Genomic DNA, 18,828 nt, shown 5'->3' with positions numbered 1-18,828 from the left:
TTTAGTCAACTTTAGCATGGGTGTATTCACTTATGCATTGCACTGTATATATAAATATAAATATATGGCGAGGCGAGGAACGGGCAGAGAAGAGCGAACATTTTTGGACATTCATCATATTGCATTGGTTTTCATTTCTTGTCCTCAAACCGAGCACTAATCTGTTTATTTTTAAGTCACACATTCTCCATTGATTAAAAAAGACAATCAAATGTATTTTTTAATGGTAGTATTATTTTATACAGAAATAAATTATTTATAATTCAGATGAGAATAAAGTTAGTGTTAATTAAAATTGTAAGGAAAACAAATATATTGATCTAAAATCTACTATCATTTGCTGCAAATAGGTTGACTATTTATATTATTATATTTTATTACGGCTGTAATGAACCGGCTGCGATGTCAAGATTGCAATGCTGGAATGCACAGTGTGTGTGTGTGTGTGTGTGTGTGTGAGGCGTGGGCACGATCGAACAGTGGAAACATAAAAACATAGGCTACTCCGTCGGTTTGTTCATACAGGACATCATTTAAACTGCACTGTGTTTACTTATATTTATGTACACACGCAATAAAACACAACATTGTGCTTTTGTAAAAAAACATTCAAGCAATCCCACCCCCGAAATGGCGCTATTTTTTTAAATGAAACTAAAATGCTCACGGCTGCAAGGGCAATAACGCGTCTACAGCGAGGAACGAGCAGAACAGAGTGAATGTTTTTTAGTTTATTCCTACTGGACGTCCGTATTTCACTTTCGCTTTTAAAGGGATACGCCACTTTAAAATGAAAATTCTGTCATCATATACTCACCCTCATGTTGTTTTAATCCTTTATGAATTTCTTTCTTCTGCTGAACAGAAAGGAAGATATTTAGGAGAATGTCAGTAACCAGACAGTTTCTGATCCCATTGACTTCCATAGTAGGAAAAACATTTATACTATGGAAGTCAATGAAACCAGAAACTGTCTGGTTACTGACATTCTTCTAAATATCTTCCTTTCTGTTCAGCAGAAGAAAGAAATTAATAAAGGATTGAAACAACATGAGGGTGAGTATATGATGACAGAATTTTCAATTTAAAGTGGAGTATCCCTTTAAGTTAGCGATTTAAAAGCCCCCGCCGCGGTGTCACACATCGATTAACCAGTGGGAAAAAATTCTCAGTCACATCGCTATTATATTTATATATAAATACAATATACAATGGGCCTACCTGATTTTGAACACAAGAGGGCAGTATAGCCCTATGTATGACTTTTTTTTTTTTTACTAAATAGCGCATTCTGGCTGATTTTAAACTTGTACATAATTCTTGAATTGAAGAAACTGAATAAACCCAAAACTAGTTCTGTTTCGGTTTAGTTCTGATATTTGTATAATTTTATATAAAAATAAATGGTGTATAATTAAATTTTAAGAAGATATGAGATGTTTTCTGATTCCTTTTTTGACATTATTTTAATCCCTCGCCATGTCAAAACCGGTTGAGATATTCTATATCCGTTCACAATTTAGCATCTTTAATGTATTTTCATCATGTTGAAAAAGTTTGGTGTGAATAATAAAAAAAAAAACACTTAGCAGGAGTGGGTAAAAAGCAGAGGCTGAATTTGCAAATAAATCCACATTCAAACCAAAATATCTGACTTCCTGTTGGTCAGAGCTAATAACTGTATATTAGAAAGTTGTCCGGCTCGATGAGACCAATATACGTACTGATTTTTGTAATTGTGGGTAAAACTAACCCCCCCACTTTTGTCAAAAACATTTTGAAAGTGACACACTTCCTGCTACCAGTTGGTGGCGCTATAACTTTGACTCACAATAGTTACAACCATCTGATCGGCCTCTTACCACGAACACACTGCTGAAGTTTCATCAAGATCAGTTAATGTGTGCAGAAGTTATAACACTTCGTGTTTCTCTTTTCTCGCCAAAAATTCATGTCCTCGCCACGGCCAAAGCGTTCGAGATATCAAAAATCCGTCCGCAATTTAGCATCCTCAATGTCTTGACTTGATGCTGACCGAGTTTGGTGGCGATTTGATTAATTCTCTAGGAGTGTTTCAAATTCCACAGCAAGCGTTCTCCAAACAACCCATAATAGCCGACTTCCTGTTGGGCTGGCGTAAAACTTGACCGAGGGAAAGTTGTTCGGCCCGATGAGATCTATACGTGCACCGAGTTTCATATTAATTCATGCAAGCGTGTTTGATATATTGACCAAGTTTTCAGACCCCATTCAAGGGGGGGGAAATCCCCCCCACCCCTCACACTAGTGTTGCACGGTGTACCGATACTTCAAAAGTATCGCGATACTCGGAAATTAAAAACGTCACGATACCTAAATTTATCAGTATCGATACTTAAAAAATAAAATAAAAAAAAACGCCTCCCTATGGACGTCTGTGTTTTTTTTCCTGACGCACGCAGCAAAGAAGACGCACGCTGTCAACACTACAGTGAGATGGCTGCATGTGCGAACACAAGTGGTCCACGACTCGTAGAAAAAGATGACGCGAGGAGTGACCTATGGAAGTACTTTACCTACCTAAGGATTGCCTACCTTGCTCTGTTGCACGGTGCACCGCTACTTCAAAAGTAAATTGGAAATTAAAAACGTCACGATTCCTAAATTTAGTATCGATACTTCGAAGAATGACCGCGTTCCAGATTAGGCCGGCGACACACTGGCTGCGTGGCGTGTCCGTTTTTATTTCAGCTCCCATGTTAACTGCCTGCGTCTCAGGCGCAGCTCCAGATGCGCGGAAAACGCGTGCATGCTAGAATAGAACCGACGCATATTTTTCACGCGACACGCAAGCGTGTTGGAAGCGTTTCCAGGCAAAATAGAATAGGAAAAGATATTTCTATGTCATTTTGACACGAATACATATTAATAAATGACATTTTTATGAATACAGTATAGGCCTAAATGAAATTTTAAAAAATATTATCGATTTTCAAATACTGCACCTCTCAATACAGAACGATATATTCTGTAGCCCATTTTGCTGTCAACACTGCCGACGTTGTCTTTGCTGCTATATATTTATGTTTAACATTAAGTATAGGCCCTCCACAATTCTATCCCCATATGTCAAATAGGCCTATATCACCAATGAGGCTTATCATATGTTACCAATATTAAACATTGTTTAATATAATCGCTGTTCATATTTTTATTCAAAGTTCAGAATCAAGATAAAGTTATTTCTGGTAACTCTTATGTTTCTTATGATAAATGAGATAATGCTGCTAAATTTTTTTTTTTTTTTTTTTACCTTGAATGTCATTGCTCTAATTTTTATATTTCATATTTTGTTCAAATGTTTAATATATCTGCTGTTCATATGTTCATTTATTAGTGTGTTATATGATTAGAATGTTGTTCCGGTTTTAAAATAAAGCGCAGCAATGATATTTGAGAGTGTTTCTCCCTTTTCAGGAAAAGTATCGAAAAAGTATCGAAATCGCAATACTTGACTTGGTATCGGTATCGAAATAAAAATTTTGGTATCGTGACAACACTACCTCACACACACAGAGACAGAGAGAGAGAGAGAGAAAATTCTCCAGAAAAATCCACATTCAAACCAAAATATCTGACTTCCTGTTGGTCGGAGCTAATGACTGTAAATTAGAAAGTTGTCCGGCTCGATGAGAACAATATACATACCAAGTTTTGTGGCTGTAGATGAATCTAACCCCCCACTTTGGTCAAAAGGTGCTACTGAGCTACTGAGCCATTCCACCACGCCCGTTTCTGAAACTTTGCACATGTCTACTGGCTAATAAATGTGATGTATCTGTCGAGTTTCATGCAATTTCAAGTATGTTAAGAGTCTCAAAAGCATCAAAAAAGAATAGTAAAGTTTGAAGCATTGCCACGGCAACAGTATCTAAGATATCAATGATCCTATCACAGGTCTGCCGTGTGTCTACATTATACACATAAAGCAAATCGTTTGAAGCAAATCGGGTAAAAATAAGAGAGTGATTTCAAAGCATTTTGAAAGTGACAAACTTCCTGCAGCCAGTTGGTGGCGCTATAACTTTGACTCACAATAGTCACATCCATGTGATCGGCCTCTTACAACGAACACACTGCGGAAGTTTCATCAAGATCAGATAATGTATGCAGAAGTTATAACACACTTCCTGTGTCCCATTATTCGCCATAAATTCGTTTCCTCGCCATGGCCAAACCGTTCGAGATATCAAAAATCTGTTCGCAAGAATTCATCAACAATGTCTTGACTTCATTCACACCGAGTTTGGTGGTGATCGGATGAATTCCCTAGGAGGAGTATTTCACATTCCATTGAATGCGTTTTCCAAACAACGTATAATAACCGACTTCCTGTTGGGCTTTTGTAAAACTTAGAGCACGAAAGTTGTTCGGCCCGATGAGATCTATATGTGTACTGAGTTTCATATTACATGCAAGCGTGTTTGATTTATGGACCAAGTTTTCGGACCCCATTCCAGGGGGCGCTGTCGAGCCCTCCTGCCACGCCCCGGTACCAGCTTCAGCCCGGCCCTGATGGCCGCAGGTTCTGACGTGTGTGCAAAATTTCAAGAGTTTTTGAGCATGTTAAGGGCCCCAAAAGTGGCAAAAAGGCAAAAAAAAAAAATATTAAAAAAAAAAAAAAAAAAAAATATCCTTACGGAAACAATAGGGCCTTCACCCTTTCATAGGGCCTTCACCCTTTCAGGGCTTGGGCCCTAATAATCCTTCCGGAAACAATAGGGCCTTCGCCCTTTCAGGGCTTGGGCCCTAATAAAACTCAAGGAACTAAGCATATTTGTCTTTTATTAAACATTGCTACATTCATTGTTTGTATGCCCTGAGGATGGTCTTTTGACCGAAAGCTTGGTGATTAAATTTGCTTAAAGGATTCAAGTGTGCAGACAGTTTATTTTTTTAGATGAAACATTTAATGAAAAGGTTTATTTATTTATTTTTGGCAATGTTGTGTAATATGGCACATGCAACAATGTCACAGGCCCTGTCAGGTGTGCAACTCTCAGACCCTTCAGACACTAAAATCTTCCCTTTAGTTAGCCAAAGTTCATTTCATTGTGTGCCCTTGTCCTGGCTAGAGCCGCATTGTAACTGGTTTGGGTCAGGGAATGGGGTCATAAAACACCTGTCTACAAGCAGGAACATGTCATAATCACCTATGAAAAAATGCAGTTCTGTTAGGATCAGCATAAGTGTATGTAATACAGTGAACTTGATATTTAATTGTGGAACTTTCCTTACCACTTTCAAATAATGTGCATAAATGTGAATCTCTGAAAATTCTTAAGTCATGCACAGATCCTGGCCATTTTGCTTTCACATTTGTGATATGGAAGATTTTAGTCAACTGCCTTTTTTTATTTATTTGATTAATCTGGAATATTAAGAATCCCAATAGTAACTGCATGGGCTGCACATTTACATTGTGAACCCCCTTTCTGTTCACATAATCCCCTTCATTGAGGCCTTGATGGCAGTCTATAGTCTATGGTACCAATCACGTTAGTGAAGCCTGAGTGACATATACTGTAATCGGCATGATTGCATGATCTTCATAAAAAATTATGATAGCCTTAAAAAAAATTTAAAAAAAAAGCTTTAAAAAAAAATGCTTTACAACATTGGGTTTTAAGTGGCTTGGAAATGCCACAAAAAAAAACTAAAACTGTTTTTTAAACCTAAAAGCGCCAGGTAAACTCCGAATGACACGACAGACAGCACTTTCCATCAAGTTCTCCGCATCTTCAATAGTGTAAAGGAAAGAGCCATTCGCAAATAATCTTAGGGCAATGCAAACAGTTTGTGCTGCAGTTAAAGCCCGACTCCAAGTCGAAAATAAATGTGCGTTTCCAACAAATTAATAATGTAAACGACAATCTCACGAGTCACGAGAAAAAATATATATCTCAGAAAGTGCACTATCGCGCTGCGCTGGACTTCAGCTCGGTTTAAAAGCCGGGATCTAATCCTGTTTACATGAAATAAGCCTGCTCTCGAGCAGGTTTAAGCTTGCGCACCTGTTGCTATGACAGCAAGTCCAGGATGAGCTTCGAAGAACCAAACAATCCAAGATCATGCCAAATCGTCAACAATCAAATCCAGCTAACTGAGTTAGTGACGTACGAAGAACGGGCCCCAGGTCTAATGTCTTTTTTTATTTAATTTTTTTTTTTTATTTAGCCCTACATAACAGTACTCGAATGTATTATAGCCTACACAATAATATTAATGATACGTAGCCTATTAAGCAACAAAGGTAAACAATAAACAATTAATTATTATGAAATACCATTTTCAGTCAAGGCTGCATAAAGGTTTTGTGTTCACTGAGGTAACATCTAATTACAGTCCTGAACATCGTATGCAACAGACATTTAAGATGGACTAAAATCTTTAATTACGGCATTTAAAAAATGAATAGAAAAATGGAATAAAAATAAAACATTTACTCACTTTCTTGCCTTTAAATAAAACTGCCCAGTTTTGAAGCCAGTGTTGAATGCGTCTCTGTGGACCTATCTGAATGTGTAAGAGTGCGCACAATTGTGAACTGGTAGATCTGGTTAATCTTGTCACACAAACAACTGGCTATCAATCACTTCATAGTTCACATGAAAATTAATGACATACAGGTAGCTCTAGGGCTGATATAACAGGGAGGCTTTATGAGAGTCCTTCAACCTTCTAACCAGACTTAGGGTAGCTAGGAAAATAATATATATATATATATATATATATATATATATATATACATATATATATATATATATATATATATATATATATATATATATATATATATATATATATATATATATATATATATATACATATATATATATATATATATATATATATATATATTATTTTCCTAGCTACCCTAAGTCTGGTTAGAAGGTTGAAGGACTCTCATAAAGCCTCCCTGTTATATCAGCCCTAGAGCTACCTGTATGTCATTAATTTTCATGTGAACTATGAAGTGATTGATAGCCAGTTGTTTGTGTGACAAGATTAACCAGATCTACCAGTTCACAATTAAGTGTACTCAGCTAGAGCGCTATCGACCCTTTAAACCAGGGGAGTACAATCTTACGCTACATGACTACCGAGGAGGCCTATAGAAAGGCCTACAACTTTAATTATCAACAGCGTCAGCCCATGGCATGCTCAGGCTCTAAGGGAGTACTCAAACCCGTCCCAATGGGAGGGATTACTAAAGTGAGCCACATCTTCACCCAAATAGTAAACATCTGTGTGTCATCTGGTGTCAAAAACCTGAGACACGGATCCACACACTTCTTCAAGCGCTTTTTTTCACTTGACATAATTCTTACCTTTTTCAGGTTATTGTAAATCAGACAAAACAGTCCCTGAAGACGAAAAGAGGATGACATGTTCTCTAGGCGCCCCTTTTATACTTCTGGGTTGTAGTGACATCATAGGCTGTTGCCAGTCAAATACGCTCTATGCACGAACGCTGCTGACGTATTTCCCGTAGAATCTCAGCCAGCGTCTTTACTTCCTCATAGCGCGTTCTATAGCGAAGTGTACTAGCGGAAAAACTTTCCTAAAATTAATTTTCTCAGAAATGGAGACAACGATTTTAGAAACCGATTCGTTAGTCGGATTTTGCATGAGAGAATACTCACCCTCAAACTTGTCGATGTAGCTCGAAATATATAATTTAAAGCCCTTCTCTTTCTTACTCTTACTCAGTTAGACAGCTAACTGCCTCACAATATTGTTAACCGCTGGAAGTTCTTGTAAACAGCTAGTGTAATTTGCCATTATCTCCACCTAATGCAAAAACGCCTTCCGAGGTAGCACCGGATGTAACAGGGCGGGGCTGAGACAAAACGCGGAAGCGATCGTGCATAGAGCCTATTTGATTGCCATGATTGGAACGTTTTTCAGACACTGCTTCACCTGGAGTGCGTTTCCCCAAGAGCGTCATTGACGCAGTGTGAGTTCCCTCTCGAAAGGGAACCAGTTCCACAAGTTTAGGGACAAACGTAAAATTGTCTTTGGTTTGGCAAGGCATGAAGCTTTCAGCACTCAGATGCTCTAATGCTCTAATGATCCAGATGACAAGAAATAAAACGTATTGCTGAGTATTGCATATATTTCCTGGCCATAATATATCTATACAGACCTCAAAAATACTTTTCAAGAAATACGAGAAACCTGCCAGCCTGACCTTATCAATTAGGTAAGTTTCACCATTTATATACAGCGGAAATTTAATTGTCTTATGTACTCAGTGTGCACTTAAATTCGATCAGTGTAATCAACTTAATGTTCTTGTCTTTGAAATGTAACGTTTATAAAATATTGTGATGGTGGACTGAGTGGACACTTCTATTGGTGAAACACAGTTTGAATCTTTTTGTTTAAAATTTTTGTACGTTTTCAATATTTAACCTGTTATGAGATAAGTGATAGCCTATATCTGAAACAATTTAATTAATTAACCCTCTGATGCATTAATTAGGCTATAAAATAATGAAGTAAAAAAAAAAAAGTATTATTCACGTCAAAACAATATAGGTTCAATTATTTTCCCAAAAGGATGTATTTTTAAATGAATGATGCGTATTTAAAAATAATAATTAATACAACAAAAGTGGTGTCGAAGTTACACTGCCCTTTTATTGCACTATATGCTTTGAATTACTAATCGAAAGTCGAGTTTAAAGTGACAATTCATGCAGAAAGGACAGAAATTACCGTGAGGACAAGTTATAGGCTGCATGATTTTGATGAGTACATTTTTACAGTGCGGTGGTTTGAACTTTACACAAAGAACTGTTAAACAGTCATTTAAAGCTATGGCACTATAATATAAATCATGCATAATTTTTCTGTCTTTTTAATTACAAAACTGTTTTTGTCCAGGAACACTACGCAGGCAAAAGATGAAAGTCTTCAACAGACTGGAGCCTCGTTACATCACCTTACCTTTAAGCTTCATGGCAATCTTTCTTCTGTACACTCAAAACGCCCCGATGGACGATACCACATACTCGTTTGATGATTTAATATTCGAACCTTCATGCTCCTGTAAAACTTGCGTCATGGGATTTCTGGACGATGACTGGTTCACTTATCGGTACAATCCCACCATACCAGCTCTCCTCAACAGAAAAAACAGCGTGTTACTTGGAGACACGAACAAATGGTGGAGGGTAAGACTTTAAAATATTAAGGAGGGGGGGAGGGGGGTGTCCTATGATTCACTGTACGCCAAGTGAAATAAATAAATATACACAAAACCTATTATAGTGTGTGTGTGTGTGTGTGTGTGTGTGTGTGTGTGTGTGCGTGTATGCGTGCGCAAACAAACGTTAGGCTATTTGCATCTTTGTGATAGCTCAAATTCCCTCATTTCATCCTGTAAAACATGATAGCCCCATTAGCCTACATTATTCTCTTTAACTCCAATTGTCATGACAAGTTTTGGATTTTGAACTCAAGTGTATAAGTTTTCAAAAGGTAATCCATTGTCTTGACTATTTATGAGTTGAAACAAAGGTTGTCTTCCAATTTTGTTTACTCCTGTTTTTTTTGTTTTTTTTATAAATATATATTTTTTTGAATAATTACTGCTTATCTTCTAGGCTTCTGCATAAAGGCTACATCCTGATAACAACATACATCAGGAAGTTACTATAGTTTTAGTAAGCTTAACTTCCTGGTGTAGCCTATGTTGTTATCACCCAGATAGCCACTGGACGCTGTAACGGAACAGGGCCGCAATCGCAAAACGATAGAGCCGGGTCTGGCCCGCATCCGCCTCACGGACTCGTTCCTGAGTCCAAACGCACATCGGGCCAAAGCCGTTTCTGGTCTGTTTTTAGGGGTTGTTGCGGATATGTGCCAGCGCCGATCCAGCACCGGCTGATCATCCCGTTACAGATGCGTGAAACGATTCCGCCTACCGGAGCTGTGCCGGATGTGTTACGATTCCGTTTAAATCACCACTGGATTGTCCTTTTGCCTTATTTTCGGCATTTTTGTCAGTTAGGGTATCATATTAACCTATGCTACCTAGGCATACATACATTTATTTTATAATAATGCTCTGTCTATCCACAGTAATTATATTTCAATATATAGTTTTTCTGTGTAAAATAACTATGATGTTATGTATAAAATGCAATAAGTACATACATTCAAATACAAAGTTTGTATATTTACAGTTTTAAGTTTTGCAGAACCAGTTTCACAACTTTGACCAATCTCTAATTAAGTACTAAATAATAGCAAATGTACAGTCAATTTCTGTTAAATTAACTAAACGTACAAGTACGGAATACCTGCACATTTACAGTATTACGGTACTCATTAAACAAACACTGAACATCAAGATACGTAAATGATAGGAAATACAAGCTTAGTACATAATTTAGAACATGTAAAAATATCCACATTAAAAGACAATTGCTGTATACCTTTATACTCTAATATAACTTATTTTAAACATTTACAATTACATTTTATCCAAAGTGACTTAAAATTAGGAGAACAATAGAAGCAACAAGTGCAGTGACAAGTCCCAGTTAGTATAGCACAGTGCACTTATTTATTTATTTTTTTATTAAAACAAAGATTTAGTATTATTGGGTCAAGTGTTTATGAAAAGATGGATCTTTAGCAGTTTCTTGAAAATGTGTTGAGTTGCGCCGGTCATTCCAGCAGGGAACAGTCCAGGTCAAGTTCAGTGAAAGTGATTTTGTGTCTCTTTGGGATGATGGCACCACAAGGCACCGTTCACTTGCAGAACACAAGCTTCTGGAGACACATAGATCTGAAGCAGTGAGTTTAGGTCTTGCTGCAGCATCTGGATCAGTTGCAGAGGTTTGACTGATGCTGGAAGGCCTGCCAAGAGAGCATTAAAATAGTCCAGTCTGGATAGAACAAGAGCTTAGACAAGGAGTTGTGTGGCTCCGATAGAAACAGCCGGATCTTTCTGATGTTGTAGAAGGCAAATCAGCAGGATCGCACAGCAAGGATGGTTTGGCTGAAACCATAAGCAGTTCTGTCTTGGCAAGGTTGAGTTGTCATTCATCCAGCAAGAATTTTCCATCAGGTAGGCTGAGATGCGAGCAGCAACCATCAGATCCTCTAGCTGGAATGAAAAGGCAGAGATATGTGTCATTAAGTGATAGGAAAAGTCATGTTTCTAAATGACAAAGCCAAAAAAAATTTTTTTTTAATTAAATAGATGGGTGGAATCTAACACAATCGTGGTTTTACTGTAGTAAAAACAAACCTTGTGCAGCTCCAGTGGCCTCACAAGGATCAAATGAATATTCACATGGGAAAATACAGTATAAAACAAATTAAATGTTCTGCCACTTTTAGTGCAATCATATGGAATCAGAAGACTCAGCCATTACAATATTTTAAATTACTTCTTCCCATACCTTGTTTGCCATGATCATTCTGCTTTTCACTTGACCTGAAATCACACAAAAAAAAAATTAACAACTCAGTATTACATTTACACATGTCAGAATATGTTCCACTGAGACAATGCAAAACCTCAACTGACTATGATCTGGAAGCTGAGCAGGAAAGGCTAACAGTGAAGTTTTGAGCTGATACGAGACACCTAACGTTAGGGGTGTAGCAACTGTCTGTTCATCTGGATCAATGCAATTTTCATAACCAATGATCAAACGTATCCTATGAAAAAGGCTACTATGATGACCCTAGGCCATCCAAAATGTAGATAAGTTCATTTCTTCATCAGAACACAAACATTCTATCAACTTTTATTTTATAAGTTAAGCCTAATATATGCATTAGGCTATATAGCTAACGTTACGTGTTGGCAAGCCAGATGCAGCCAGAATATGCAATTTATCATGTTGTGTTCATATTCTAGTCTCATGTGCTTTCCTGTATAATCAACAAGTTTTTACTGAATTCGTTTTCTTACCAGTCTTGAGATACTTAGCCATTAACCCTTACGAAAATTAACAATGGTTTAACCACAAAAAAAAAATAAAACATGGTAGGCCTATTTGTATTTGTAGTATAACCGTGGTTATCAAAAATGGTAAAAAAAAAAAATCCGCCTAAAACGTGGTTACTATAATTAAAACCGAGGATATTTTTTAAAAGAAGAGTTTTCAGCTTCCAGGCAGTGTTTCAAAATGTCCCGCCATTTAAGAGATTGATTTACTACGATCGTGTATTAACAAATATTTTATACACAATTAAACGGACTTTGATATGTATAACAAGTCTACGAAAGCTCGTTTTAGGTCTTTTGAGATATGGGTTCAACTGATCTTTCTTAAAACAGATGGAAAATGTAAAGACGCATGATGCCACATTTTCAGTGTTTTGCCCTCCAGCTCTCGCTAGTTAGCCTAAGTTATGACAGAACATCATTTAAGAATGCTAACGTTAGCTTGAAAACTGTAAACGTAACACAAATGTAATATAACATATCGTTCAGACTCTTACCTCAGCCGGTGATCGGTTGGCATGATGTCCGCTGTGACGAACACAAGGCTCACTGAAAAGGGCGTTATTTCCAAAGAATCCAAACGACTGACTGAAAACAATGCTCCTGCTCACAGCTGCTCTTGACGAATGCGATTGCTTTGAACCACTGTTGATCTCACAATCCACTTCACGAGAATAGACTGAATTCAAATCTCCCGCTTGCCCAAACTCGATCAGCTAACGTTAACCGTTGTGGGCGGGAGTAAACAGCGGAAAAGTAATGGCGGCGAATTTGAATCTGCGTCATCGCGCGCGCGAGCACGCACACACACCACACACACACACAAAGCCCTGAATGTACAGCAACGGAGATTTGGAAAAATATTCAAAAAATATACATGAAATTATGGGAGAATAAGACAATGAAATAATGATCAAAATGAGTATAAAATAAATTGTGAAATAAAAAATAATTCAATACAGGCCTACAGCCTATGTACAGTACTGTATGTACAAATACTATTATTTAACCTTAAAAAAAAACTCACTTTAACCCCCACATGCTTAATAATCTGTAAGGAAAACATATTGAATAGATGCTGATTTCCGCAGTTATACCTTATTTGTTTTCTAATTTCACAGATTTTTTTTTGTAAAATATTACCTAATAATTTATGTAAAATTACACATAACTCTGTAAAAATACAGACAAGTTCCTTTTAAAAAAACGTAAAATTGATGTAAAACAAAAATACAAGCAATTACCTGCAAATTTAACAGTGGACCTTTAAATTACAGCCTTTTATTTTACAGATATTTGCTGTAATAATGACAAAACGGTAAAAATCTGTAAACAAATACAGACAATTACCTGTAAAATTACACTTTTTTTTACAGTGTGTGCTGTAACGGACCTTATAGCATCACAAAATGTTGCTGTATAGTTTTTAAACACTGATAATATTGCTCAGCTTAATGACAATGCATTTATCTCATGCTAGATAGAAAAAAAAAATATGCAGACAGGTAACCATGTTGTTTTGAAAATGTTTATTCCACGGAGTTCTTCACACAGTTTGAGAAAAGTATTTCGGATGTGGTCCACATCAGGTAGTCTCTGTCAAAACAGTGTTGGCTCAAATCCGTTTTGCAGATATGGGCCAGAGCCGTTTTGAGCCCTTTTTTAAATGCAGTCGGCTCAGATATGTATCACAGATTCGGGCCACACCAGTGTAGCCTATGTGAAAACAGTATCGGCTCAGATTCATATTGCAGATCTGGACCAAATCAGTGTCAGACACAGCTAATGTCTTTCGGTTACCTATGGGAAAAGTGATCTGGGCCAGATCTGTAAAATGATATAAATACTGAACTGATGGCAGTTAGAATGTTTAAGCTGAAACCTCTATCTGGCACGGATCTGGTTCACAATCAGAAAACGTCTCTAAGATAGAAACGGAGGCAAGGGGCTTAAAACGGATCCGGGCCAAATGTTTGCTATCTGGGCAGGTATGCAGAAATCTAGAAACAACAGTCAGGCAGCCAGCTGAGGAACACCCTGTGAAAGTAAAGATAAAACCATTAGCCTGCCTACCTATCTTGATTAAACAAGATTGTTGTCTTGATGCTAATTTTGAATATTTCTATAGGGTCTACAACCGTCAAAGCTCAGAGTCAACTACACAGATGTGGTGGACCAGCTGTTTTCTCTCTTCCCCGATGAAGATCATTACTCAGACGCTGGTCCAGATCGCTGCAGAACCTGTGCTGTGGTGGGAAACTCTGGGAACCTCCTGAGATCCAACTATGGTCAACTAATAGACAGCCATGACTTTGTCATAAGGTAGTATTAGGCCGGCGACACTCTGGCTGCGTGGTGTGAGCGTGGCGTTTTCTATGTCTTTGAACTCCTTTAAACTACATTTAAGTGTTTCACGACGGCGATCCTGGATTCACGTTATAAAAGTCTGTTGTTGCCATAGAAACGCAAAACACTAACACTAGCAATTTCGCAGTTTCATCAAGTAAAGTAGGCTAGGATATCGGAATGGACAAAAAAAAAAAAAAAAATGCATTCTTCTTGACGAATATGGTAAAAGAAAAACAATTTTCTAAAAAAATAAAAATAAAAAAGCAAACTAAATCCCAATGTAACTGCGGGAATTTGACCGTTGCGTTTAAATGACGGGAAAGAGCCCCCGCAACCCGGTGAACCACTCTGCTGACAGACGATTTATGCACGTGGAAACCATCTCCCACTACCGTCTGAAAACTCCCAGTTGCAAAAAACCGCAGTGCTATAAGCAGTTGTAACACCGCAGGTAAAGAGTGGTTGCGATGTGTGACATGGTCAAGGTCGCCGTCTAGTTTGTTAGCGATGTCAAATATTGCGCGTCGATCAAATCGGTATTCTTGCAACAATTTTTTATCGCAAAGATGGTCCAAAGGGTTCTCCCTATCCCTAAAAATTATTCTTGGCACATAATGATCTTCAGCTGGTTCCATCAATTAAGCCATGTCGTCTCATTTTTGTCAGCGTTACTCTTAAGGTTACGATTTCCAAACCTTAAATTATACTTAGGGAAATGACCGTTAAGGGGTTTTATGCAACACTTAACGCTTTTTAAGGGATTACTTAAGTGAAAAAAACAGCATTTAAATGGGTGGTTCAGGATTTTCGACATCGGACCTCATTTTCAAGTGAGCCTGGTTGTTATTCATCAGTGGAGACAGTTTTAAAAAAAAATCATCCAGTCCTTACTTTTGGATAGTTCGCCTATGCTAGGCTAGCGCGAGTCAACGGTGCACGCGTTAGCCTAAAACAGTTTTAACCACTCCACAGTACACCAAAAGCAAATAAATTATAACGCCAGACTATCGATGTAAATGTCTATTGAGAGAATAATGTTAGAAATCAAACTACCCTTTCATCACATTGCATTAGTTATAATTTGTTCCCTGTATTTATAAGCAGTCTACAGCAGCGGTAGAGTTATATTTGGTTACCTAGGAAACCGAGAGAGAGCCGGTCCACATAACAATCACGCAAGTGTATTTACCTGCCGCTGACAATGTGATGAAAGGGTAGTTTGATTTCTAACATTATTCTCTCAATAGACATTTACATCGATAGTCTGGCGTTATAATTTATTTGCTTTTGGTGTAGCTACTGTGGAGTGGGTAAAACTGTTTTAATGGCAGGCTAACGCGTGCACCGTTGACTCGCGCTAGCCTAGCATAGGCGAACTATCCAAAAGTAAGGACTGGATGAATTTTTTTGAAAACTGTCTCCACTGAACCAGGCTCACTTGAAAATGAGGTCCGACGTCGAAAATCCTGAACCACCCTTTTTTTGGTGTGTTTATGACGTTTCACTTAAAGAAACCCTTAAATAACACTTAAAGTCCCTGTAAAGGCAATTCTAAATTTAAAATTACATTTATATCTGCATTTATGTCAAAACATGACTTTCAAATATCAAAATGTAATTTATTAATATGTATTCGTGTCAAAATGACATAAACATCTTTTCCTATTCTATTTTGCCAGGAAACGTTTACAACACGCTTGCGTGTCGCGTGAAAAATAGGCGTCGGTTCTATTTCTAGCATGAACGCGTGAGACGCGCGTGTCACGCTGGCAGTGTGCAACCTCTAACCTGTTAACATGGGAGCCGAAATAAAAACGGACACGCCACGCAGCCAGTGTGTACAGATTATTGCACAGAACAAATCTGATAAATGTTCTCTATACAGCAGTGGTTCTCAACCCTGTTCGTGGTATATCTTTAGCAATAATCTTCTTTTGGTAGCCTCTCAATACCTGTTGCCTGTTTTTCTCTCAGGATAAATAAAGGCCCGACAAAAGGTTACGAGAAGGACGTGGGGTCTAAGACCACTCACCGGATTCTGTATCCCGAGAGCGCTGTGGACTTGGATGACAACACCCATCTGGTGCTTTTTCCCTTTAAGATTCGTGACATGCAGTGGCTCATAAGCATCTTCACCACTAGACACATCACACGGTGAGTACTGTTTAATAAAACAATAAAAAAATCATGAAAGCAAATAAATGATTATCTATATCTTTTTGTTTCTCAGCACCTATACACGAGTCAAATCTTCAATCAAAGTAAACAAGAACAAGGTAAGTGCCCATGTCATTAAATCAATGTAAATGAAACTCATTTTTAAGCCCTATAATAAGCAGGAATGAATGTCTCATAAATATTTTGGTTTCTGTCCAGGTGATGATCCTCCACCCTGGTTTTATCAAATACGCCTACGAGAAATGGCTGCAGAAAAATGGCAAATATCCTTCTACTGGCTTCATTACAATAGTATTTGCCCTACATGCCTGTGATCAGGTAAACCTGTTTGCATTTTTCACATGATGCTTCAGTTTTAAACTCGCTGTGTTGATTGCTGATGATATCAGCAGAGTTTCTGTAAATAGAAAAGGAAGTTTAAAAATAATTTGCATCTGCAAATTTACTCTTAATTTAAATGTAATCCCTCCCAAACTAAGTGCAAATAGCAATTTGAATTTTAAATAAAACAGTATGCAATAATAATGGTTTGTTTATTGTTAACATATTATGATTATATTTGTTAAAGTCATAAATGGATGCTGCATTATTGGGACATTACTTGTACTTGACATTACCTCCCCTTCTCTCAATTTCCACTATTAAATGCCCGCTAGCTTAGGCACTTTATTTCACCTGTTCAAATATTTTCTTAATCTCTATTTAAAATAAATGCTACTCATAGGCCTAGGACTGATTGTTCCTGGATTAACATCTTTGTTAACCAAATTTCTTTGGTAATTCTGTATGGCTCAATCAGATAATGGTGGCAGAGTTTGTGTAAATAGCCTCTGCCAAAAAGGTGGGCTATTTGCACTTGGCGACAGTCCTTAACTTTAATGATCATTTCCTTTTTAAATAACATTAATTTTATTAACATTTTGTATTTGCATATATGCCTTTTATCCCAACCCCAAACCTTGTGCATGTTTTTTCAAAAATATTAAGTTATGGTAAAACTTGTTAATGAGAAAAAAATACTGAATGCACTATCAAGAAATGCATATAGAAATGTACCGTTATGAAATTATATCTGAATAGCTTTTAACCCAGTGCCATATTGCCGCCAGCTAGATAACCCCGAAATGACAAAACTCCTGACAGCTCTGTCTTTTACACAGGTGAATGTCTTTGGGTTTGGAGCTACAAGTGAAGGAACCTGGCATCATTACTTTGACAAATCTCACACTCACTTTAAAGGCGGCCCTCATAAAGGAGACATTGAAAACAAAACAATACATCAACTTCAGCACAGAAACAAGATTTCAATATATAAAGGGTATTGATAAAGAAAACTGTTCTTACATTTAATGAAGGATTTCAGGATGGATTAAATACTGAGATTGCTACAAAAATGAATGTTAAAATGAATAAATAAATTTCAAGGTCTTTAATATAAATGTTGGCTTACTTACTAATGTACTAATATATAAGACATCTGGAATTTTAAAGTTTATGTGGATCACTATCTTGTATTATAAAAAAATAAATAAAAAAATTAAAAGGTTGAGACTTTGCATGCATGCATTTTGCGGAAGAACATTGTTTTGTTTGTGCTTAGGCTTTGCATAAGGGCGGATGAATCCGTTTTTTCTATTGCTCATAAAACATTCCCTACTAGTCTTAAGAGATATAACCAGTTTAGATGGAAAGGATCTCAAGGTGACTAGCTGAAGATGTTACTGTAGCTTTACCCATTAATAGACACGGTACTAACTTGAGAATAAATTCCAGCACAGCGCTACAAATAACCCTTCACAATGCTTTAAAATGAATTCTGTTAGATTGTAACTGAGTCCACTGAGGATGAGTTGTGTAGAATCCAATTGCAGTTTTATTAAAGCAGGCTAAATGTGAATGAATACAACATAAACAGAACAAAACAATGACTTGAACAAACTTGAAACTTGACTTGAGTGTAAACTTGACAGCATAAACTCATGGAACCACAGTTACGCAAACAAAAGGCTCGTTTGAGATCAATAAATCAATGCATTTATAAAGCACAATAAAAACAACAGTAGTTGACCATTGTGCAGAATAATATCATTTAAAAGAAATCTAAAAGACATAAAACAATATGTCAATAAGACACAAGCACACAATTGATGTTTAGACAAAATCTGCGATGAACTAAATCTTTGCAGAACCGATCACCGATGATCAACGCGAGATGCATGCTGGTTAAAAATGTGTCCGAGTGTGGTCTGACTGACTGACTGACTATTCTGCGAAAGCGAGGCGGC

At 37.2% G+C, this 18,828-nt stretch overlaps 1 protein-coding gene across 1 annotated transcript; it reads left to right on the top strand.

The window, feature by feature from the left end:
* The first annotated feature begins 8,083 nt into the window (after positions 1–8,083).
* On the top strand, positions 8,084–18,060 carry LOC311299433 (CMP-N-acetylneuraminate-beta-galactosamide-alpha-2,3-sialyltransferase 1-like). Its single transcript, XM_084422996.1, has 7 exons — positions 8,084–8,245; positions 8,932–9,221; positions 14,145–14,338; positions 16,340–16,519; positions 16,596–16,641; positions 16,742–16,861; positions 17,704–18,060. The coding sequence occupies exons 2-7, from the start codon at positions 8,952–8,954 to the stop codon at positions 17,866–17,868; spliced, it is 975 nt and encodes a 324-aa protein (XP_084279122.1). The 5' UTR covers positions 8,084–8,245; positions 8,932–8,951; the 3' UTR covers positions 17,869–18,060.
* Positions 18,061–18,828: the final 768 nt, after the last annotated feature.

This window comes from Rutilus rutilus (assembly GCF_951802725.1).
Source record: "Rutilus rutilus genome assembly, chromosome: 11".
NCBI lineage: Eukaryota > Metazoa > Chordata > Actinopteri > Cypriniformes > Leuciscidae > Rutilus > Rutilus rutilus.
The sequence above is the reverse complement of the archived record's forward strand: the minus strand, read 5'-3'. Positions and strand labels throughout refer to the sequence as shown.

What these genes read in the sequence shown, in the direction of transcription:
- LOC311299433 (XM_084422996.1), top strand. Translation starts at nt 8,952, where the DNA reads ATGAAAGTCTTCAACAGACTGGAGCCTCGTTACATCACCTTACCTTTA. An exon ending in ACACGAACAAATGGTGGAGG is followed by an intron (nt 9,222 to 14,144) that starts GTAAGACTTTAA and finishes ATATTTCTATAG; the next exon opens with GGTCTACAACCGTCAAAGCT. An exon ending in TCAAAGTAAACAAGAACAAG is followed by an intron (nt 16,642 to 16,741) that starts GTAAGTGCCCAT and finishes GTTTCTGTCCAG; the next exon opens with GTGATGATCCTCCACCCTGG.